Source organism: Pituophis catenifer, unplaced genomic scaffold (assembly GCF_029215685.1).
Source record: "Pituophis catenifer annectens isolate HBS135680 unplaced genomic scaffold, rPitCat1.0.hap2 SCAF_4, whole genome shotgun sequence".
Lineage (NCBI taxonomy): Eukaryota > Metazoa > Chordata > Lepidosauria > Squamata > Colubridae > Pituophis > Pituophis catenifer.
In genome coordinates, this window is record NW_027256884.1 from 116,400,474 (window position 1) to 116,425,972 (window position 25,499).

The 25,499-nt window shown below is 40.3% G+C and overlaps 1 protein-coding gene across 1 annotated transcript in view; it reads right to left on the reverse strand.

Moving 5' to 3' along the window:
- The window catches only part of CNTN5 (contactin 5), a 273,429-nt gene that overhangs the window by 27,670 nt on the left and 220,260 nt on the right, over positions 1 to 25,499 (reverse strand). Inside the window, exons 13-15 of the mRNA XM_070943988.1 lie at positions 23,853 to 24,011; positions 21,426 to 21,575; positions 3,640 to 3,710 (exon numbers count right to left, since the gene is read on the reverse strand). Coding sequence (XP_070800089.1) covers positions 3,640 to 3,710; positions 21,426 to 21,575; positions 23,853 to 24,011 — 380 coding nt within the window. The remainder of the gene's footprint in view (positions 1 to 3,639; positions 3,711 to 21,425; positions 21,576 to 23,852; positions 24,012 to 25,499) is intronic.

A 25,499-nucleotide genomic window follows, 5' to 3' on the forward strand; every position in this document is an offset into this window, starting at 1 on the left:
ATGGAAGAAAATATAAGTTTGGGAAACTATGAAAGGACAATTCTTAAAAAATCAGTGCTACTTTGTACCTATTTTGTGCATAGTTTTTAGAGCATCCTATGTTGCAGAAGATGATGCTCTATTTAACTATACACTGTATTTCCACCATCATCAGTTGGAGTAACTTCAAATTATGTGGCTCACAGAATTATGAGAGAGCCTTTGCAAAGAATTCTGGGAGTTGAAGTTCACATGTTAAGAGAGCATCCAAGTTTGGAAAGCCTGCTTAAATTGAAAGCCAGCCCAGTTCGTGTTTGTTTTAAATGTGAAGATCCCTAAGAAAAGAAATAGTTAATTAAATCACCTAAACTCTAGTTTGTAAAATTGGTTCAAAACTGTTGCATTAAACAGATTTGATTCTGTCAATTTGATTTAATAAACAATATTTGAGTGTATGGGCAAAATCCCACTGAATAAAAAAATGGACTGTAAGGCTCTTGATCCAATTCAGCAATTCAGTTGGCCCTTTAATGGTGGGACGCAATCTAATCACCTTCTAATTGAATTTTGACTCAAAGGTTTACATAGCCTTAACATTTAATAATTAACCACCTGGCAAGCTGAGCAAACATCCTGTTCAAGGAGTCACAGTTCCTTCACAGTATCTTTCTTCTTCTTCTTCTTCTTCTTCTTCTTCTTCTTCTTCTTCTTCTTCTTCTTCTTCTTCTTCTTCTTCTTCTTCTTCTTCTTCTTCTTCTTCTTCTTCTCCTTCTCCTTCTCCTTCTCCTCCTCCCCCCCTCTTCCCTCTCTCCCTCCCCCTTTTCCTCTCCCTCTTTCTCCCCCTCCTCCTCCCTCCTCTATCTCCTCTGCCGCCTCAAATGAGATGAGGAGCATCTCATTTGAGATGAGCAACTTAATTTGCCTTCTGGATGCCATCCTGCACTTTTGCCCAATGATTTAAACATTTTGTCACTGCTAAATTCTGTTTCTGCATTAAGCCTTAAAATATGAATAACCTTAAAATGTCGCTTTAAGAAGGGAAATAAAAGGATTGTATAGAATTTTATATGAACCTTGCAGTGAAAATGTCACTGAAACAGGGCAATTATTTGTTAGAAAATTTTTCCTTTTCTTCCTTGTTCAATTCCTATTAAAATGTTCAATGTTTACCTAGTAATTAGAATTTTGCTTTTTTTAATTTTTATTCTTTTCAGCAGCAATAGGATTTCTTGGAAGGCCCATTAAAAAAAACTAAATAATTGCTGGCATATGTGTAATTATTGCCTGACATTTCAAAATGTGATTCCAGGATATATATCACACAAGTTACAAGGTTCTTGCTAGTAGGCAGCATAATTCCAAGGTAATTCTCAAGGGCTTCCTTGATAAGCATTATACTCCTACCAGCATTTGCAAGACCTACCTGAGATCAATGTAGATGTAACATTTTTCACTCATGTCAATGGAAACATTTCCTCCTACAGCCAACTGTAGGTTGGGGAAGAGAGGAGACAAATTCCAGTCTGAACATCTGACTGACTGTGCAACCAACCAATAATGTCTAGGGAACGGTGGATAATAAATGTCTGAGGCCACCACTTGGGCTCCAACTTCGTTATGATGATAATGATACGACATCACTGGAAGGATTTTATCTGTTCTTCCAGGGTTTGAGAGAGAGGGATAAGGTGGGAATGGGAATGGGAGGCCTCCAAGAACCAATTCATTTCCATCTACACTCTTACAACTCTTCCAAAGCAGCCAAAATAACAATTTTGACTGCCTGATCTGGAAGTGTTGAAATCTGCAACTCCTACACTGCAAAAACATATGGACTATACAACTCGACTAGGGCAAAGCAATAGACACAATTTACATAGACTTCTGTAAAGCCTTTGATTCAGTGGTACACGACAAACTACTTCCAAAAGTATAAACATGTGGTTCATAGGTTGTGGACTGTAGTTTAGGCACAAACCCTCCTTATTTCTTTTGCATTGTTATCCCATTGAGAAAAACCTTTCTTTTCCACTTTGGTGCTATCCAATAGTTCCACTTGTGAAATACAGGGTCTGTCGTGCCTAGTTAGCTTCTTTAAAGCACAAGATTGGAAAAAAGTTGGGCAAGATTTCATTGAGGTATGACTTAATGATACAGTATTTACTTTGCATACATATATATTCTCATGACAGTACCTGATTTCAGCTATGAGATTGTTAAAGATTTTCTGAGTGTTGAATTACTATTAAACAGTAATTCAAAGGCCACTCTCTGTGACAGTAGATAGGTTTCTACCAGAAAAGAAAGAAAGAAAGAAAGAAAGAAAGAAGAGAAGAGAAGGAAGGAAGGAAGGAAGGAAGGAAGAAAGAAGAAAGGGAAGGAAGGAGAGAGAAAAAGGGAGGGAGGAAAGGAAGAAAGGAAAGAAAGAAAGGAAGGAAGGAAGGAAGGAAGGAAGGAAGGAAGGAAGGAAGGAAGGAAGGAGGGAGGGAGAAAAAATTCACTTGACTCCTTAGCTGTCAAATCTCTTACATTTGCCAGCTGGAAACTTCAAAAATGTAGAAAATGTTGCAAGATTTTAATAAAATGACATTATATGTGTCAGAATACAAACTGGAATGTATTTGAATACACTCTGTGAAGGCATTTATTTAATATAATTTTATACTGTCTTCTTTGTAAACTGGTTATAGAATTCATGGAAAGCATTCTTACTGAATCAGTTATGTAAATAAATTCCATTAAAATTAATAGTACACTGAAGTTAGCTTAAATAAATGTCTATTTTACATCACTTGAACTTCTAATAAGTGATTTTTTTTACCATATAAGTAACAATAAACAACAATTTTAAAAAACAGCATTAAGCCAAACAGAGTCAAGTAATCTAAATAATTGGCAGATTAAATTAACGGTTCTTTTTACATTCACAGTATTAACTGTCTTAAAGGAAAAAAAAACAAAGGAAAGGAAAAGAAAGCAACTTAAAAGGAAATGCCATCAGTATTTTAATCCTAGATAAAAAACAAAACTTAAAAGGTGGAATAGACCCAGAGTAACCTTGAAAATGCCATTGGTCCTTCTTTTAAGATTATAAAAAGAGTTAAAATTATCTCCTTGCTTTGGGTCTTTAAATTAGTTCTTACATGATCCCTCTGCATTGCTTTTCTGACATGTCTTTTTCCCTACTTTTTTCTTGTTCTCTTTTATCTCTAAGTCTAGGAGTCATTCTTTTAATTTCTCATAGTGTCTGTAATGTACTATTGCTGGAAATAAGAGTGGCAGTTTCTTCTATAAACTCGGGACAGTCTCTAGTGGCTATCAATCCTTATCCTAATCCATCAAATGATGAAAAATAGTAAACTAACTCCCACCATGATCTCAAGTGCTGATTAAGTTCTCAACAGAATGGGAAAAAAAAAATATTTAAAATGAAACGTTGCAAATATCAGGTACTCTCAACTACTAGTAGCGGGATTTTTTTGTGTAGATACATTAAATTAAGACCAGAAGGGAGATTTTAACTGACATTGAATACACATTCTTCTTGTACCTACATTGACAAGCTTTACTATGGGGAAACATAGTGTTGACGTACAATGTCTAGCTTGCCCTCAAAGAAGTCAACATGAAACAAAGAATTTAATCAAAAGAGTTGGTTACCTCCCAGGCTATTACTAATTCATGTCGTCTTCCACTTCTGCCACTGACATTAGCAGGAGCCATCTTTGGCACTGCGGACAGAAAGAATAATTAGAGAAAAGAAAACCAATCAGAACATCCAAGTTAGAACATAGAATAATAGGGTTAGAAGGGACCTTGGAGGTCTTCTAGTCCTCCATTGAGCCGAGGTGGCGCAGTGGTTAGGGTGCAGTACTGCAGCTACTTCAGCTGACTGCTAGTTCAGCAGATCAGCGGATCAAATCTCACCGGCTCAAGGTTGACTCAGCCTTCCATCCTTCCGAGGTGGGTAAAATGAGGACCCAGATTGTTGGGGGCAATATGCTATTTAGTATACTGTCTTTGGTGTAAGCTGCCCAGAGTCCTCGGAGAGTGGGCAGCATAGAAATATGAATAATAAAAATAAATAAATAAAAAAATAGTCCAACCTCCTGCTCGAGGAGTCCAAAGGAGACCCAAAAAATTGCTGGGTTGTTTTTTGTTTTTTTTTTTTACAATTTTTAAATTTTTTCCTCTATTGCAAAAAATGTCGTCCCCCCCACACACAGACACCTTCCCCATAACAATTCACTCTATTCCTGGAGTGATTCAAATGTCAGGACATTTCACAAAACTTCTCCATTTGCTTAAGAAAGAGAAAGAAAAGTCACTATTCTGTTTTTTTTTAGAGCAGTAGCATTAGGTTGCATTCTCCAGCAAATACACAGCGCTATGACTTAATGCAGGGGTATCAAACTCGCATTGTTACAGTATCGTCACGTGATGTATTGCAACTTTTTCCCCCTTCGCTAAACCGGGCATGGCTGTGGGCAGTGCGTGATGCATCTGGCCCAAGGGCCATAAATTTGACAGCCCTAACTTAATGGGATGAGCTGATTCATACAATGAGGGCTATATTTCCATTACACTTTGGATTTCCAGATGTTTACTTTGATATCTTCAGACAATGGTAAGTAGGTATCCAGAAGATATCATAATTAGCTTCCACCCATCACATTTGCTTCTTAATCCCCTCACACACATGTCCAATAGATGTCCAGTACAAATAATAATAATGAAAATATAAGAAAACAATCCCTCAGGTTTTCAATCAATTTTGATATCTTCAGACAATGGTAAGTAGGTATCCAGAAGAAGGGTCTTATGGGAAACAGAGATACTAAAAGCACAACAATTGCAACAATTCTGACAGAGGAAAGAAATGGAGGTCAGAGGAAGAAAACTCTTACACAGTTTTTAAAACCTTTTTACGCACGCTATATTTCTATGACCTATTTTATACTTATTTGACTTGCTCAGTGTTGAATGTTATATGTCTATAAGTTGAACATACTTTTGCCGTGAATAAAGAAGAAACCAAAATAGCTACCATCCTCTCTCCCCCTCCCAAAAAAGGCTTAGTAAGGATTTGAAGCAAAACAAAACAAAACAAAACAAAACAAAACAAAACAAAACAAAACAAAACAAAACAAAACAAAACAAAACAAAACAAAACAAAACAAAACAAAACAAAAAAACCACATACAGGACATGGGAAGAAGGACAGATCACAAAAGAAGATTTCAAATAAAAAAATTAGCCTCACAGAGACTAACTTTAAGCAAATCGAATAGAATAACAGAGTTGGAAGGGACCTTGGAGGTCTTCTAGTCAACCCCCTGCTTAGGCAGGAAACCCTACACCACTTCAGACAAATGGTTATCCAACATTTTCTTAAAAACTTCCAGTATTGGAGCATTCACAACTTCTGGAGGCAAGTTGTTCCACTGATCAGGAAATTTCTCCTAAATTCTAGGTTGCTTCTCTCCTTGATTAGTTTCCACCCATTGCTTCTTGTCCTGCTCTCAGATGCTTTGGAGAATAGCTTGACTCTTTCTTCTTTGTGGCAGACCCTGAGATATTGGAACACTGCTATCATGTCTCTCCTAGTCCTTCTTTTCATTAACCTAGACATACCCAGTTCCTGCAACCGTTCTTCATATGTTTTAGCCTCCAGTCCCCTAATCATCTTTGTTGCTCTTCTCTGCACTCTTTCTAGAGTCTCCACATCTTTTTTACATTGTGGCGACCAAAACTGGATGCAGTATTCCAAGTGTGGCCTTACCAAGGCATTATAAAGTGGTATTAACAGTTCACGTCATCTTGATTCTATCTCTCTGTTTATGCAGATGAAATCTCACAATGAATTGCCCAGCTACCGAAGAATTATTTTAATTTAATTTTTTAATTTTAATTTGATTTATATGCCGCCCTTCTCCGGAGACTCAGGGCAGCTTACAATGCGCTAAGCAATAGCCTTCATACTTTTGTATATTTATACAAAGTCAGCTTATTGCCCCCACAAACTGGGTCCTCATTTAACCTACCTTAGAAAGGATGGAAGGCTGAGTCAACCTTGAGCCTGGTAAGATTCGAACCTGCAGTAATTGCAGGCAGCTGTGTTAATAACAGGGTGCTTTAGACCACTGTACTACCAAGGCCCATTATAAGGAAAGGTTTTGGGTATGTACAAAATAAATGAAGAAAATGACTTGAATAACAGCTGCTTAATGCTAAGAGATGCTAAGAGATGCTACCTGATGGACTCATATAACCTTTTTGAAAAACCTTGTGAAATTTATGAAATAACACACAACTGAAGAAGAGTAAATATTATCCCTTTTTGTCAAAAAGCAGAAAAACATAGATACCTGAGAAGATTCTAAAGGAAGATTAATCTGGAAAACACCTTAAAAACAATGCTGGACGTACCAGAAGGCAACATATTATTTGTCATGACCAAATCTCTAGATGACTCAAAACCGGAGCACTTGCTAATATCCAAAATGAAAGAAACAACATTTAAAATGATCTTGATAGATGGGAGGAATGGTCTGAAAATAAAAGAATGCAATGCAAGGCGGACAAGTGCAAAATTGTGCAAGAAGCCAAAGGCCCTGGGTTTTATAAGAGTTGGGGTACTCCACTTGCTAATGTTATTTGTGCGAAATTTCCTGGTAGAGTAGCGATTGCAAACTGAATAGGAGCCAGTAATGTGATTAGACTGGGAGAAAAAAACCCCTGGCAAATGCATTTAGACCACTTACTAAAATCCATCTGGTATCTATTGTTCGGTTAGTCTACATTTAGTCATTCAACATAAAGACAGCTTTTTGGTTTTCTGATACCTGAGCATCTCTGAGGGGTACAGAATGTCATCAACTTCTGGGAAAGCTATTGACTCGTTAAGGAGAGAGCTGGATATAAGCAAGCCTGCTAGTGGTGGGATTCAAATAATTTAACAACCGGTTCGTCCAGGGTCAGGTTGGCCGTCGTGGGAGGCGTGACCCATCCTCGTCCTCCAGCTCTGCTGCACATGTGGGACGAACCTCCCGTGACGGCCAACCTGACCCTGGGTGAACTGGTTGTTAAATTACTCTCCCCACCACTATCAAAGTGGATCCTGGGTGCTGCGCTGCAATGGAGAAATGGACAATGGTGCGGCCGGCATGAGGGAAAAGGCCTTCTCCTTCCCTTCCCTTGGCCACTCCATTGCCCGTTTCTCCATTGCAGCGCAGCGACCAGGATCCACTTTTATAGTGTGTGTGTGTGTGTGTGTGTGTGTGTGTAAGTGTGTAATTTAATAACCGGTCCACCTGAACTGGTGGAAACTGGCTGAATCCCACCATTGAAGCCTGCCTGATACTTTGGAATAGATATAAGCTAGATGTTATGGGGACATGGTGGCTCAGTGGCTAAGACACTGAGCTTGTCAATCAGAAGGTCAGCAGTTCAGCAGTTCGAATCCCTAGTGCCACCTAACGGGGTGAGCTCCTGTTACTTGTCCCAGCTTCTGCCAACCTAGCAGTTCAAAAGCACGTAAAAAATGCAAGTAGAAAAATAGGGACCACCTTTGGTGGGAAGGTAACAGCATTCCATGCGCCTTTGGCGTTGAGTCATGCTGGTCACATGACCATGGACATGTCTTTGGACAGCGCTGGCTCTTCGGTTTTGAAACGGAGATGAGCACCGCCCCCTAGAGCCGGAAACAACTAGCACACATATGCAGGGAAACCTTTACCTTTACCTTTACCTTTTTAGATGTTATGGGGAAAACGGTTAATTCTGAGTCTTACTTACTATCTAAACTACACAAGTAGTCCTTGAGTTACACCTGCAATGGAGCTGCATGTTATGGTTGTAAGTAGTCATGGTTGCAAAACAGGTCAGCCATATGGCTATCCTGATTTTATGACCTTTTTTGGAGGGGTCATTAAATAAACTCCACGGTCATTTTGACTGCTTGTAAATTGAGGATTACCTGTATGCACAACAAAGATCTACATTTTTCACACTTATGACCATTGCAGCATCCCCATGGTCACCTGATCAAAATTCAGACACTTGGCAACTGGCATGCATTTATGATGGTTGTAGTGTCCTGTGATCATGTGACTGCCTTTTGTGACCTTCTGAAAATCAAAGTCAATGGGGAAGCCAGATTCACATAACAACCTTGTTACTAATTTAACAACGGGAGTAATTCTCTTAACAACTGTTACAACAAAGGTCGTAAATTGGGCCAAAACTTGCTTAACAAATGTCTTAGCAACAGAAATGTTGGGCTCAATTGTGGTTGTAAATCGAGGATTACCTGTATTGTACCAGGACACCTGATTTTTCAAGAAAATGTACAATAAGCTACTATACCAATTGAGTTGGAGGGAACGGGACTGATTCACTTAACAACCATGGCAAGAAAGGTTATAAAATGAGGCAAAACTCAGTTTACAACTGAATGGAAATGTTGGGCTCAATTGTGGTTGTATGTTGAGGACTATCGGTACACCCGATGTAACCACCAGGAACGAACCACTGAAGATTTAGACACAATTGTCAATGTTCAATAGCAATCACAAGATTAAGCCATGTGCATAGGCACTGAGGTTGAGGGATAAGGAAACTTCAGGATGCAAGATTGAAAACCTGAGGGATTGTTTTCTTATATTTTCATTATTATTATTTGTATTGGACATCTACTGGACATGTGTGTGAGGGGATTAAGAAGCAAATGTGACGGTTGGAAGCTCATTATGATATCTTCTAAAAATTTATATTTAAGGCACCATATTTGGAGCAAAGGATATATTTTATTTCCCCCTATTATAAAGAATGAACATACTGTATATTTTCATAAGGAAGCTGCAAAGGGTCTCTCAAACGCCTATAGCTATTGATCTTGATGTCCCAAAAGTGCTTTTTCAGGAGGCAACTGGACTTTCTTGTTTTTTTCTTTGAAGACGTTTCGCTTCTCATCCAAAATGCGTCTTCAGCTCTGACTGGATTGTGGGGAATGTAAGGATTTATATTCCTTGTAGACAGTTGGTCATTTGCATCCTTTATAGATGGTCATTGAAGCACTTGGAGGTTTATCTGTGTCCTTGGGGTCACCTGAGTAATGGTCCTGGTTCCGGCGGTACTCAGCTGAAGAAGTTTCTTGGATGAGAAATGAAGCGACTTCAAAGAATAAACAAGAAAGTCCAGTTGCCTCCTGAAAAAACACCTTTGGGACAACCATGATCTGGATGACTGAGAATCTCTACAGACTATTGCTCTTGATGAATTTATTATTTATTATTTTTTTATTAATTTGATTTATATGCCGCCCTTCTCCGAAGACTCAGGGCGGCTTACAATGTGCTCAGCAATAGCCTTCATCCTTTTGTATATTTATACAAAGTCAGCTTATTGCCCCCACAACTGGGTCCTCTAACTGCCCCCTAAGTCCTGGGTCTTAATAAGCTTAATAACAGGGTGCCTTAAACCCCTGTACTACCAAGAATCCATAATATCTTCAGGATTTTGTTTTGTGTGCCTTCGAATCCATCTTGACTTCTGGAAGCTGCATTTTTCAGTTGGAGTTGGAGGCCCAAGGTCACTCAGCTGGCTCTCATACCTAAGGCAGGACCAGAACTCCCGGCCTCCTGGGCATCTTCTAACTCAACTCCTTTAATCACTTCATCAAAGTGGCTCCAGTAGAGATATTAAATATAACAGGCCTTTCTGATGCATTAGAATTTGAAATATTGCTATCTTTCCCTCTCTCTGCCTGCGTCTCCAGCTGCATGCAGCTTTAATAACTTGACAGCATTAATCATATCCCATATTGTGACATGTAAAACATTGTCTCAGAAGATCCATATCCTTGATGCTATTTTGCTAGGGAGTACCCTTGCGACCTTGGTCAAGTCAATTTGGCTTCCATTTACCCTGCTGTCCTTAAGTCTGCCATGGCAATTGGATATCTCGGAGGTATTTTTGTCTTTAATTGTTAATGTGGCTTTCATCGGGACTGAGATTAGACAAGCTCCTGAAGTAAGAGCTGAGGTAAATTGAGAGAGAAAGGACACCACAACGAAACACCTTTGCCACAGAAAAAGAGAATGAAAGTAGCAAAGGCAATGAAATGGTAGTGAAGCAGGAAGCAAAAGGCAACTGTATTAGTACTATGAAGAAAGCAGTGAAGGACCTGCATTGGTCAGGGATACCAGCAGCCTGTGAGGGGCACTCTTGGCCAGTTCAGCTCCCTGTATCTGCTGCCATTTTGCAATACTAAGAGTGAGAAAGGCTTGATTCTTTCAGATCCTATTTACTGATACCAGTCAATCACCAATGAATCCTATGCTCCAATGGGGGTTGTCTGAAGCAACAAGATTGCTCAAGTAGAGAAAGATGCAGCATCACATGTGAACATTCCAGGAGGCCTCCAAGAGTGGAAGTGTCTATAGATACATTGGATGCAAAGTGTCTGTGGGATTTTAAAAATAGTAAAGGTTCCCCTCGCACATATGTGCTAGTCGTTCCCGACTCTAGGGGGCGATGCTCATCTCCGTTTCAAAGCCAAAGAGCCAGTGCTGTCTGAAGACGTCTCTGTGGTCATCTGGCCAGCATGACTAAATGCCAAAGGCGCACGGAACGCTGTTCCCTTCCCACCAAAGGTAGTCCCTATTTTTCTATTTGCATTTTTTACGTGCTTTCGAACTGCTAGGTTGGCAGAAGCTGGGACAAGTAACGGGAGCTCACCCCGTTACGCGGCACTAGGGATTCAAACCACTGAACTGCTGACCTTTTGATCGACAAGCTCAGCATCTTAGCCACTGAGCCACCACATCCCTTTATGTAGGATTTACATGCTTTTTATTTTCAGTAGCATCTGGGAATTTGAGGGGGAAAAACATTCAAGGCATAAAATCATTTTTGCATCCAATTTAAAGGGCTATTTCCAGTAGCACCAAGGATCATCCATCCTTGGTGTTCATAGAAGGAAATCTTAGGTTCATAAATGACTGCATTTAAAAGAATAACAGAATTGGAAGGAATTTTGGAGGTCTTTTAGTCCAATCCCCTGCTCAAGCAGGAGACCATACACCATTTCAGACAAATGGCTGTCCAATCTCTTTCTTAAAATCCTTCAGTGATGGAACACCACAATTTATGAGGAAAGCTGTTTCATTGATTTAACTGTTATCACTGTCAGGAAATTTCTCCTTATTTCTAAATTGGTTGAGTTGGTTGGCTCTCTTTTTCCATCCATTGCTTCTTGTACTGCCTTTGGGTGCCTTGGAGAATAGGTTGACCCCCTCTTCTTTGTGGAAGCCCCTCAGATATTGGAACACTGAGCACTGCTATCATTAATACAGGAAATGGATACGAATGGGGACAGTAGGACTGGGACAGAAGGCACGTTGGTGCGCTTATGCCCACCCCTTACAGACCTCTTAGGAATGGGGTGAGGTCAACAGTAGACAGTCTAAGGTTAAAGTTATGGGGGTTTGGGGATGAAACCACAGAGTCAGGTAGTGCATTCCAGGCATTGACCACTATGTTGCTGAAGTCGTATTTTCTGCAATCGGGTTTGGAGCGATTTACCTTAAGTTTGTATCTATTGTGTGCTCATGTATTGAAGCTGAAGTAGTCATTGACAACTAGGACATTGTAGCAGATAATTTTGTGTACTATGCTTAGGTCAGACTGAAGGTGGCGTAGTTCTAAATTGTCTAATCCCAAAATTTCAAGCCTGGTAGCATAAGGTATTCTGTTGTGAGCAGAGGAGTAGAATACTCTTTTCATGAAATATCTCTGGACTCGTTCAACTGTATTAATGTCTGCTATGCAGTGCAGGTTCCAGACAGATGAGCTGTATTCAAGAATTGGTCTAGCAAAGGTTTTATATGCCCTACAGTACAATTTGCAGTACAATATTACCGGAGAAGAAGCTTCGCAAGTTTAGGTTAACAACTCTTAATGCCTTTTTGGCAATGCTGTTACTGTGAGCTCTGGCACTTAGATCATTAGAGATGAGTACTCCAAGGTCCTTGACAGAGTGAGGGTTGTCTACGAGGTTGTATCTGCCCAGCTTGTATTTGGTGTTCTGATTCTGCAATGTATTTGAATTGGTCTGTCTTGATTCTGATTGGCAGCAGGTATTCACGGTTTGGGATGGGCATCTTTCTCGACTTTTTCTGCTGATGCCAAGATTCTCCTATCTGCATGGAAAACGTGTCCTACCCATAACTCATTAATCCTTTGTGTGTAAGCCAAGCCACAATGTGTTTATTTCACTTTGAACTCTACCATTTGTTTTATAAAGTAAGTCTTATGGCTTAATGTGTTTTGAGACCTTAGTCAGTTAGGCTTCATTCAATAAGCCAGAGTTAAGTGAACTGTGGCTTAGAAATAATGTATGAACGAAGTCATTGTTTATACAGAACATTAAGTACTACGTACTGTTAAAGTCTCATTCCTTTATAGTGTAAGATCACAATTTAAAATTAAGTTTGTCAGGCATTTGAGAAAACTTTCTATTGTATAGCTGAAAATAGAATAAATAAGCATCCTAGCACTCCATTATAGTTGATTCTTGCATCTGTTTCTTTTCTTAAGGTTCTTTTTATTTTCTCGTTTCATTCTTTTTATCAGTATTCATTGGAGAAACTAACAAGCATGAAGTGAAAATCCATTTACAATAAGCAAAGGATACCAGAGGTGGGTTTCGGCAGGTTCTGACCAGTTCTGGAGAACTGGTAGCGGAAATTTTGAGTAGTTCGGAGAACCGGTAGTAAAAATTCTGACTGGCCCCACCCCCATCTATTCTCTGCCTCCCGAATCCCAGCTGATCGGGAGGAAATGGGGATTTTCAGTAACCTTCCCCTGGATTGGGGAGGGAATGGAGATTTTACAGTATCCTTCCCCTGCCATGCCCACCAAGCCATGCCATGCCCACCCAGACACACCCACAGAACCGGTAGTAAAAAAACCTGAAACCCACCACTGAAGGACACCCCTTAAGTTCGAACCCACCTAAGGAACATATTTCATATCCCATCTTTACTGGAAATAACTTTAAAAATCTGTGTCAGCTCTTTTAAAACAGCTTTTGCAGTGTATTTCACACATTCAGGAAACAAAGGGAAAATTACAGACTGTAATTTCATACATCAGATGCCCATTTAGGAATTTTGTCTCCATGTGAGGAGAAATTTTTGGCACAGGTTATTTAAGATGCATCCATTGAATAGGCTGTTTCCTATCCAATTGTATCTCTACTGCAATACAGTGATAGAGCCTGAGTTTCAAAGAGCTCAGTTATTAACTGATACCACCGTTGATATTTGTCAGGCTCCCTGCCAATGTGACCTGAGTTCATTTAACTTTATATTAAATGAAATTGGATTGAATTAGTCATATTGAAAGTTGGCATTAAATGGGATGCTGTCATGCAGCAAAGTAGAGTGAGTAGATAGCTTTTATCTCCCATCATTTACAATACGCCTTTATAGACTCACTTAGAAAATGAAAAGGGGAGAAGCTACAGGTATGAGATTTATCAGGAAGGCTGGCAAGTAGAATGACCTCTGCACAATGCAAATATTTCTTTATTGCTTTGCCTCCATCAAGCAGTTGTCTTGGTTTTTTTCCAGCCCACATGTAGTAACTATACTGATCAAAAAGACGCTGGAGCAGGCAAAGGGGATATCAAGGAAGAATTCATCAACTGGTGTTCTAGTAAGTGGATCATCCAGGCAACCATTTTGTGAGAGCATCCACAAAATAAGTTGTCCTATCTACAGAAAGAATTTCATATAATACAATCCAATAATAATTGAAACTCTAGGGCAGGGATGTCAAACTCAAGGCCCATGGGCCGGATCCGGCCTGCGGGGTGCTTAGATTTGGCCTGTGGGCCTGCCCTGGAAACAGTGAAGGACTGGCCTGTGGTCCCTCTGTCAGTGAAAATGGAGCTCTGTTTTCATTGGCAGAAGGCTGCAGGAGGCTATCGCAGCCGAAAACGGAGCTTGGGAGGGCTGCATGCACCCCTCCCGAATGCCATTTTTGCTGGCAGAGGGCTGGAGAAGGCCATCACAGTTTCTCTCCCTGGTCTTGCCTTCCTCAGCTGGAGACAATGGATCCCCCCAGTCCTGCCTGGGCCACCACAGGTGTCCCTGACACAAGTGATGTCGAGCTGGCTACGCCCACCCTGGCCACACTCACCCTGGCCACACCTACTGCACCCCTGAGGTCAAACACAACCCTGATGCGGCCCTCAATGAAATCAAGTTTGACATCCCTGCTCAAGGGTCTCAATTTTCAGATACTTTATCCTGACACCCAATATACTTCTTCTTCCCTTCATTTGGTGGCAGTCACCTACTAGCCAAACTAGAAAAGAGATGGTAGAAGACTTTGCACTTTGAGACTTGCAAGACTGATGACAACCCACCCAGGTAAACCAGAAAACACCGGATGAACTAATTCTACTTTATTGTAAGGCCACATTAATAGAATCTGAAAGTATAAATCTCCCACCGTCTCTTTTTGCAGCCTAATCAATCAACCTTAACCCTCCCTAAATCTCATTCTCTGTCCGTTAAGCAACTGCAGGCTCCTCCCTCTCTTATCTAATCATTCCCCAGGCAATTCCTCCCCTCATTTTCCCAAGGTCATTCCCACATATCATTAAACTACCAGGTTGACAAAGTGTGATACAGGGTATACAGCAGGAGTGTCAAAATCAATTTCATTGAGGGCCACATCAGGGTTGTTTTTCACCTCGGGGGGCTGGGTGGGCATGGCCAGTTTGATGTCACTTATGTTGGGGGCATCTGTGGTAGGCCGAGTGCTCTGCCAGTGAAAACGGAGCTTGGGAGAGCCACACGTTTTCGCTGGCAGAGGGCTGCAGGAGGCTGTCACAGCTGAAAAGGGAGCTTGGGTGGGCCACGCATGGCCCTCCTAAGCTCCGTTTTCACTGGCAGAGGCACTGCAGGCTGGTCCTTTGCTGTTTCCAGGGTGGCACAATGGGCCAGATCTAAGCATTCCGCAGGCCCAATCCGGCCCCCAGGCCTTGAGTTTGATACCCCTGGTATAGAGAGATTTTCCAAAAATTTATATTCTGAATGCCAGAGATTGGTTTTTGACACAGAGATATGTTCTATCACTGAGCTATAGCGTGTCTGTAGATCCTAAAATAAGTGTTAATTAACTTTTACATAAATGTGGTAGTCTGAAAAAAAATGGAGAGATAAGGAAGAATTTGGTCCCAGTTCAACTAGCTTACACCAATATGACTTTACAGCTCTGTTTATTAATTAAAATCTGCAGGAAAATGGTAACTTTCTGATCAGATTAAAAAATGTTAATTTAAAGCATTGTATTATTCATTGCTTTATTCTTTAGAGGATCAAGTTTTGAATCCGCCCTTCTCTTTGCCCTCCTTAATTCTTGGACACACGCTGGTATTGATAAATGTCACCATCTTATTAGCTCAAGGAATCTGGTGTGCATGCATGATTAGCAGGGCAAACTGTGATCCTACTCAATTCTGAATGTTACTTCTCCATGAATAGATAATGTAATTGATGCCATGCCCCAAGGCCACAAATGGCCAGCTGCTTCAATGGAATGCCTTCTGTGTTAAAATTCATGTACTATATTGCCTGTTTTGCAACTGGTACACCTGCGAATATGAATCACTAGGAGAATGACAAGTATAGTGGAATAACAGAATAACAGAGTTGAAAGGGATCTTGGAGGTCTTCTAGTCCAACCCCCTGCTCTGGCAGGAAACCCTATACCATTTTGGACAAATGGTTGTCCAATCTCTTCTTAAAAGCTTCCAGTGCTGGAGGATTCACAACTTCTGGAGGCAAGTTGTTCCACTGATTGATCTAACTGTCAGGAAATTTCTCCTTAATTCTAAGTTGCTTTTCTCCTTGATTAGTTTCCATCCATTGCTTCTTGTCCTGCCTTCAGGTGCTTTGGAAAATAGATTGACACTCTCCCCCCCCACTCTTCTTTGTGGCAGTCCCATAGATATTGGAACATTTCTATCATGTCACCCCAATCCTTCTTTTCATTTGACACACCCAATTCCAGCAACCGTTCTTTATCTGTTTTAATATAAAACTGCCTATGCTTAAAATAGAGATTCGGTTTGATAAAATGGTCATTGAACATATCAAAAACGGCAACAACATCTAACAGGTTGCTTTTAATTAATAATTTTAATTGTAGCTCTCTCTCACTTGATCTCTTTTTCTCTCTGCATGCATAGCACACCACCACTTTTGTATTAGCATGAACTATGAACCGAAATTGTGAACATTTAAATCTGTGTTGTTTAACTTATCCTATCCAAACTGGCTTCTAAAGACTTTTTTTACTTTTTTTTAACATCTTCTAAAATAACCTCCTACTTAGTTAATAATTGATAGCTAGGTTGGGGTAGAGGTTGAGATGGTCTAATAATTAGACTAGTATTTTGTATGTTTGCTACCTTACTTAGAAAATAATAAAGGCAGGATTTAAAAAAATATCTAATAAACAAACAAATAATAATAAAAAATAAACAAGGCTGTCAATTTTCTGTTCTCCATCTATGAAGGGAATTGTTTGTTTGCCAGTAAATGGAGCGATGTTGATTGAAAAGTGGATTGTATATTTCCAAAAATGGATAACCAATCATTGTTTAATTCTTTACTCATCTACATTACTTTCTGGAAAGTCCTAGATGTAATTTTATTTATTTATTTATGCAGTTTGCATACTGTTTTTCCCCCAAAATAAGACCCTGTCTTATATTTATTTTAACCCTGAAATAAGCACTTGGTGTTATTGCCATGCGCTCAAAAGCCCAATTGGGTTTATTATCAGAGGATGTCCTATTTTGGGGGAAACAGGGTAGCAGCTTATCTTACACCAGTGACTTTGCCAATCTTATGCCATTTTTTCATCTTATAAGACCCTGTTGAAATAGGTGCAGATTGACCTCATGTTCCACTGAAAACTCTTAATTTCAATCAATCAGAATAGAGTTGGAAGGCACCTTGGATGTCTTCTAATCCAAACCACTGCTCAAGCAGGATATCCTTTACCATTTCAGATAAGTGTCTGTCCAATCTTATCTTAAAAACCTCCAGTAATGGGGCATCCACAACTTCTGGAAGCAAGCTGTTAATTGTCCTCACTGTTAGGAAGTTTATTCTTAATTCCAGGTTGCTTCTTTCCTTGAGTAGTTTCCATCCATTGTTTCTTGTCTTGCCTTCTAGTGCTTTGGAAAATAAGTTGACCCCCTCTTCTTTGTGGCAGCCCCTCAAATACTGGAATACTGCTATCAGAGGTGATATTCAGCAGGTTCTGACCAGTTCTGGAGAACCAGTAGCGGAAATTTTGAGTAGTTCGGAGAACCGGTAAATACCACCTCTGACTGGCCCTGCCCCCATCTGTTCTCTGCCTCCCGAGTCCCAGTTGATCAGGAGGAAATGGGGATTTTGCAGTAACCTTCATTTGGAGTGGGTTGGGAATGGGGATTTTATAGTATCCTTCCCCTGCCATGCCCACCAAGCCACGCCCACCAAGGCATGCCCACAGAACCAATAGTAAAATTTTTTGAATCCCACCACTGACTGCTATCATGTCACCCCTAGTCCTTATTTTCTCTAAACTGGCCATAACCAATTCTTGCAACCATTCTTCACATAGTTTTGTCTCCAGGCCCTTAATCAGGGGTGAAATGCTCCCGGTTCGGACCGGCTCGGGTGAGTAGGTAGCGATGATGGCCGGTGGTTCGGAGAAACGATAGCAATGGCAGCTGGAGGCTCCGCCCACCCCCCCCCATTCCTTGGAGTCGGGGAATGCACCTTCCCCTACTCCGGCCTTGCTGTGGAGCCGCTGCCTGCTCACCCTTCGCCACATGGCTCCGCCCACCCACCCCATTTTCCGGAGTCGGGGAATGCACCATTCCCCGACTCCTACTGCTCACCTTTCTCCCACGGCTGTCTGTCAGGGAAGGCAAGTGCCTGAAAGTTACCGGAGTTGCTCACTCTCCTTCTTGAATGAGCCGCTCTGATCCACGCACCGGCTGCGCAAGCGCACACCCAACCTGCCGCTGAATTAAATAAACGCTTGTGCAGCCGGCGCGTGGACCAGCATCTCCATGGCAAGACCAGAGTCGGGGAATGGGGCGGGTGGGTGGAGCCGCGGGAGAAAGGTAAGGACACACCGGCAGAATAGAAATTTAAAAAGTTTTCCTACCGGGTTCTGTGGGCGTGGCTTAGTGGGAGGGGGGGGTCTTGTGACTGAGTGGGTGTGGCTGTGAGTGACATCGAGTTGGCCACGCCCACTCAGTCACAGGACACCCCCCCCCACCAAGCCACGCCCACAGAACCGGTAGGGAAAAAATTTAGATTTCACCCCTGCCCTTAATCATCTTAGTTGCTCTTCTTTTCACTTTTTCCGAAGTCTCAACATCTTTTTTGGAATGTGGTGATCAAAACTGGATGCAGTATTCCAAGTGTGGTCTTACCAGGGCTTTATAAAAAGGTACTAATACTTCACATGATTTAAATTCTATGCCTCTGTTTATACAACCAAGGGCTCAAGCCATTTAAAGATGCTAGGTCACATCAACCTGGTAAATTCATCAAGTATTCCATGTATATCTGAAGCTTTTCTAAAAAATGCCATGAGAATGACATAATTTTGTTACAAAAGAGAAAAAGCAAGTTTTGAAATGGCTTACAATTATGAACAACAATAAACAGTGAAGGTTAAAAAGGCATTCGTTTACTGTCCTCCTTAAAAAAGAAGGAAACCTCAAAAGATTGAGAATCCATCAATCTGGATACTTAAAAAGCTAGCATAAAAATGAATCTGACCCTGAACCTAAAGAATGGTTAACCAGGCTGTCAACAAAAATACATTCAAAGACAAACTTCACAAATCTGCCACTTACTTCAATGGATTTCAACAAATCCAGTGACTCAATTTATTGTCATTTATATAGACTATAAGATACCATGCTCCAAAACACACATTAAAGTTTAAAGCAATTATGTATTTAGACCATTTATAGCATGTATGCCTGTCAACTGAGGGGTGAAAACAAATACAAGTTGGTTGGGGGATTTTTGTGTGGACAAATTGCCAACAAAAATTAGGGTCGATGCCATTCTCCCCTTATGAAACCGTGAATTCATTAAAATTCATTCTATTTTACTGCCTGCCTTACTCAGACAGTTTTCCACTGCAGTTCTCTTTTTTTAAATTAAAGAATAAATGAACAGTCCTGCTTAAGAGCTTATCATACTTATTTTATGTTGTTTGCAAGATAAATAGAAGTCTTCAGTTGTCAATTCAAGCATGTAAATTATGTAGACTGATTTTTTTAAAAAATCTACATAGAGTCTACATACAGTCTTCATAGGAGCCTGAGTGGCATAGGAGGCTAATGCCTCCTACTAAGGCAGCATTTAACATCCAGCTGCCTGCAATTACTGCGAGTTCAATTCTCACCAGGCTCAAGGTCGACTCAGCCTTCCATCCTTTCTAAGGTGGGTAAAATGAGGACCTGGTTTGTGGGGGCAATAAGCTGACTTTGTATAAAATTTACAAAAGTATGAAGGCTATTGCTTAATGCATTGTAAGCCGCCCTGAGTCTCCAGAGAAGGGCGGCATATAAAAATAAATAAAAAAAAATAGATTCTTTTATTAACTTTCTGGCTTGTCCAGCTGATCATACAATACCACAACTACTGTGATAGTTCTAGTTCAGTAGTTCCAGAAAGTTTCTGCTGTTATCTTCTACCTGCTCTAGCTGGCAAGGGCAATGACGGTAGATTGGGAAAGGATTAAATGCCCTGATCCTACTTATTCTCCAGGTTTCCCTTTCTTTTCCCTTCCTTTAAAAAAAAAAAAGTTTTAGCTTTTTATCTTTTTTCAGATTCCTTTTTGTTCTTTCCAACCCATCAAAACGTTGGAAATAAATGGTGAGAACTCTGTCTTTTTGTAGGATAACTTTCTGAAAACTCAGCTGCAACGGAGCAGATCTGGAGGGGTGGGAGAAGCTGGGAAAAAGGAAGATTAGGCTAAATCTCAATTTCATTCTGTTAAATCTCAGTTGGATTTTCTAAGTGGCTGAGGAAAAAAATGAATCCTGATGGGACAATGCAGTTCGACAGTGATTTAGAATGCGGAATACTCCCCCATTCCTGGAGGTGGTATTCAGCTGGTTCAGACCGGTTCGGGCAAATCGGTAGTGGAAATGAAGTCCTATTTAGGCACATTTTTGAGGCCGGGGGCATGCACAGAAGATGTGCGCACAAGCAAAGCGCATGCACACATGCTCACATTTGCAAACCGGTAGGGAAAGTAAGTGAATACCACCCCTGCCCATTCCAAATCCCATTCTCTCTTCGAGTTACTTGACTAGGAGTAGAATATGTGCAGCCTTTTCTATGCTTTCTATTCAGAAAACAACAACACCACCAGTCACATCATAGTGGAAGAGTAGAATCACTCCAGGCTTTGATATCATCCATGTATTGTGTCAAATATGCAGATGACACAAAATTGCAGTCTACCCAACACCCAAAATAAGAGAATGAGATCATAATAGTTTGGACAGGTTGGAGAAGAGATATGAAATCCTTTTCTTCTATGTGCTGGTAAACACTTGGAGCAGATTCTACAGACCTTTCCATTAAACTATTGAGAGGTTATAATATATTTAGTACTTATCACATTAACCTACCTCACAGAGGAACTGAGAAAATAGAATAGTTTAGATATTGTAAGTATGTATGTTTCTAAACCTCGATAAAGATTCTGAGTCCAAATTACAAAAGCAACATAGCAATAGCACTTAGACTTATATACCGCTTTACATCTCTTTATAGCCCTCTCTAAGCAGTTTACAGAGTCAGTATATTGCCCCCAACAGTCTGGGTCCTCATTTTATCCACTTCGGAAGGATGGAAGGCTGAGTCAACCTTGAGCCTGGTGAGATTTGAACTGCCAAACTGCAGGCAGTTGGCAAGCAGCAGAAGTAGCCTGCAGTACTGCATTCTAATCACTGCGCCACCAAGATTCATAATGAAGATAGATGAAGTGAAGAATGAAGATAAATGAAAACCATAGAGTGTTTAAGTGGCAATCCAAGTGGAAAAGATGTTTCCTGCCTGCTTCAGACAGAAAGGTGTTTTAAGTGGAAGCTGTTTAAAGTCATAGAAAAGCAAGAAATCAGAGATTCTGTGAATAAAAAAAAGAGTACATTCAAATGCCAGTGAAAGGACGGTCATTGTCCTCTAAGATTCTACAAACAATCTCAGCCAATATTTGATCTTGTATCTGAGGTTTCCATAAAAACTTGCATCACAGTGGTGTGTCTTACGCTTTAAGGTACTTCCAAGTTCTCAATCATTTTAAAACTGGTCGTATCTAGAAGATGGTCTTACCTGCTTCTTTGGTTCGGATCACTTTAGATGGTGTGCTTGGATCTCCTGTTCCAATTTTGTTGGTTGCTACAACTCTAAATTCATACTCTACCCATGGGTTCAGTTCAATTGCCGTTGCAGATTCCAGGTCACCCCCTATGTGTTCAGGAACTGCGAAGAACGAAGGATTAAAGCATGCTCCCTAGAATTTCTCTCTAATCAATAAACTGAAGCTAGAGGAAACAACCCAGACTTAGTGGCACAATTAAGAATTTGACCTTTGCCAATTTCTATAACAAAGCTGCTTTTTCAGATTCATGATCAAATATCCAACAGATTCAAAATTTCTTCAAATGCTGCAATGCAGGTTTTGCAATTTAACTATGCTCAAATAAATATGTCAATACTATTTGGAGATGAAATGCTATTTCATACAGATTTTATTTAAATTAGGGGCAGAGTTCTCTTTTAGCTTCTCTCCATTTTTTTTCTTTTATGCTTTAAAGATACGTGGGTGTATTTGGTGGCATAGTGTCAGACCTGAATCTCTGAATACTATCTCCACCTTGTTTTATTCTGAAATGTATTCTGGATACACTCTTATCCAACCTTATAAGGAAACCTTAGACATGACTTTTGAAGATCCCTTCTGAAAAGAAAAAAGGAGATAAAAGGATCCAGTAGAAGAGAGAGAATCAACTGTGGAAGACTCAGTGGTCTTCCAGCATTGAAATGTCATCTCAAGTGATACAGAAAAAAGGAACTGTATATTGTTGTAGGCTATCATGGCCAGTAGTTATTAGATGGGGTGGGACTTCAGGATTTAGCGACTGTGGTCTAGAAAACAGATTTCCTGATGTTTTGATCGCAACTTGTGCCTGGTACCTTCAGAAGCAAGGGGGATGTGCTTTTTAGACCACAGGCAATTAAGCAGGGACCCACTGGACTCTGTCTTTATAACTAGGTCCTAATTGGCCTTTAGCCAAGTTGGTTTCTGATTGGTGCAGGTTAGTGAGGGCTGGTCTCTGATTGGTTCTTTGTGCTCTATATACATTATAGCAGGGGTGAAATGCTCCCGATTTGGACCGGATCGCCTGATCCGGTAGCAATGGCAGCGGGTGGCTCGGAGAACCAGTAGCAATAATCCCTGCCCCCCCATGTCCATCTGAACCACGCAATCATCAGACCCCTTTTTTTTTTACTTTTAAAAGCATTTTTTCTAAAAGTAAAAAAAAGTTAAAGTAAAAAAAAAGCCTCTGATGATCGCGTGGTTCAGCTGGGCATTTTTGCTACTGGTTCTCCGAGCCACCCACCGCCATCGCTACCGGATCAGGTGATCCGGTTCAAATCGGGAGCATTTCACCCCTGCTATAATGTATATAGATATATAATGTATATATAATGTATATAGCCTTTTTTTTTTTTTTTTACTTTTAAAAGCATTTTTTCTAAAACCTCTTCGGCTGAAGAAGTTGTAGAAAAAATGCTTTTAAAAGTAAAAAAAAAAGCCTCTGATGATCGCGCGGCTCAGCTGGGATCGTCAGAGCCTTTTAAAAGCATTTTTTCTACAACTAAAGAGGTTGTAAAAAAATGCTTTTAAAAGGCTCTGGCAACTCTGATCCCAGCTGAGTTGCCTGATCGTCAGAGGCTTTTTTTTCTTTTAAAAGCAAAAAAAAAAAAAAGCTTTTAAAAGAAAACAAAAGCCTCTGACAATCAGGCAACTCAGCTGGGATCGTCAGTCTTTTAAAAGCATTTAAAAGTAAAAAAAAAAAAAGTTGGCCACGCCCACTCAGTCACATTACCCCCGCACCAAGCCATGCCCACAGAACCGGTAGTAACAAATTTTACATTTCACCACTGCATTATAGGCATGTTTTGCAAGAAAAAAATTATGGAAGCACAGACAACAAACACATCTGTGTCCATGTAATGATGTTCATAGCATCTGGATAAAAGAACTATGCCATCTTTGGATTGCTGTAGTTCATTTCAATGGAGATTCTCACAAAAAAAAAAGGCAGATTTTCTCTCAGCAGAAAATGGTCAGAAACAAAAACAAAATAATAGGGGAGAAAAGCCATGTCTTGCTAAATTCCCAAACACTGGTGTGAACTGGAAAAGACAATAGGAAAAAAAAGAAAGAAAGAAAGATCCTGTTTCGCTTTTCCATATCAGGAGTCTTCTGCTGAAGCAACTAATGCAGAGGTGGTATTCAGCCAGTTCAGACCGGTTTGGGTATACTGGTAGTGGAAATCGCGGGTGGCCTGATCACTTCCCCCGACTTTATGCTGCCCTGTTTAGGCATGTTTTTGAGGCTGGGCGCATGCACGGAAGGCGGGTGGGACGAACCAGTAGTAACAAAATGTGAAACCCACCACTGACCTAATGAATCTAATGAACGTGCTTGATTGATGCTAAATAATAATAATAATAAAAAAAATATCTTGCCTGTTTTCAGAGTCTGCCAGCCAAGTGAAAACGGACTTCGCGCTTGCAAGTTGTAAGACGTGATAGGGCTGTGGTTGTCTGCTCCAGGAGTCCACGAAAGAGTTGCAGTGACTTCTGTGATTTCTTCAACAATGACAACCCCAGGAGGGCCAGGTGGACCTGGAAGGAAAGAAGGAAAGAAACAAGGAGTAAAAGAAGGAGAAGAAGGAAAGAAGGTAGGTAGGTAGGTTGAATGCACCGATTTTAATTCACCATTATTGCACTGCACATACATCATCTAGTCTGCTAATTTATCCAGATTGACTAGCATAATTTGGTGACGAGTAACCTTACAGGTATTTTAAGGGGCTGTGTCATGATTACGGGTGCCAGACGTGGACCAGAAAAATATTCAGATTCAAATCCTTTCTCAGTTAGGAAAGTCATTGGATATTTTTGAGCCAACATCTTTCAACATGATTCAACCCAGCAGGTGGTGAAAATAAAATGGAGAGATAGCGAAAAAGAATAAACACACATTTATACCTTGGAAAGGTATAGTTGAATGCAAACGAAATAAATAAAATAGGCTAATATAGTCTGCAGAACATTATTAGCCCGGAATTGCCATTATTAGTCGAGAAATTACTGTTAACCATTATTGTACAACTATTAAGAAGCAAGCCCTACTAATTTCCATAAAGTAAAGATGCAAAAATATGGCTAATGTCTTTTTCACTACTATAATGAATATGTTTTTAAAGATAAAGAACTGACTTAAAATATTGCCAAAATATAACAGTAATATTAACTCCTATTTAATGGTACTTTTTATATATCTTTTGAGAACAAGACCTAGAGATCTGTGGTAGCTGCAAATGTGATAAAATTACAACACATGTTGATGCCACAGTATCATTCTCCTTTTTTGTACTTTTGTTCTTATGTCAGACACAAGTATGAAGGTCATGGGTTTTGCGTTGTCACATATTTCACCAGTAAATGCCTTTGAAGAAGACTAGAGCTGGACACAAATACTCCATCATATTGTGTTGATGGTGTTGGGATAGGACAAAGTGGCTGATATAAAACCTCCCAGTAAACTCCATAGTGCCAACGTTCCAGAAACTCCAAGTAAAGACTCTGAAGCAAGCATTTTTCAAAGTTCTATTTATTAGAATAGGTAAACTGGCACATCTGGGAAAACCCGAATCTGAGAGGTCCGGGTTTTCCCTCAGTAAATCAAACCTCAAAACCATCCCCTCACTCCTCAATCACATGCTCCAATCAACCGCCGTCCCATCTCGAGACCTCACTCCGACCACTCCTCCAGATGCAGGATTGTCCTGACCTTGACCGACAGGATGAATGCTATTATGTCTACAGACAACCCCTCTACTAAATCCCCCCTCCCAGTTTCCCACACATGAGAAGGTGGCAGCATGGAAGCTTCCGGGCTAAAATGGCTTCCAAAGCTGACACATAGTTAATTTTATTTATTAATTAAACTCATGAAATTTATATGCCATCCATCTCACTGGAAAGAGTATTAGTTATGTTCACTGCCTTATTTATAAAAATAATAAAAGCAGGATAAAAATAAATACTTGTAGATACTCTTATACCATTTGCTGCCACAGTTTTTCCTGTACCTTCTAAAATCTTTTA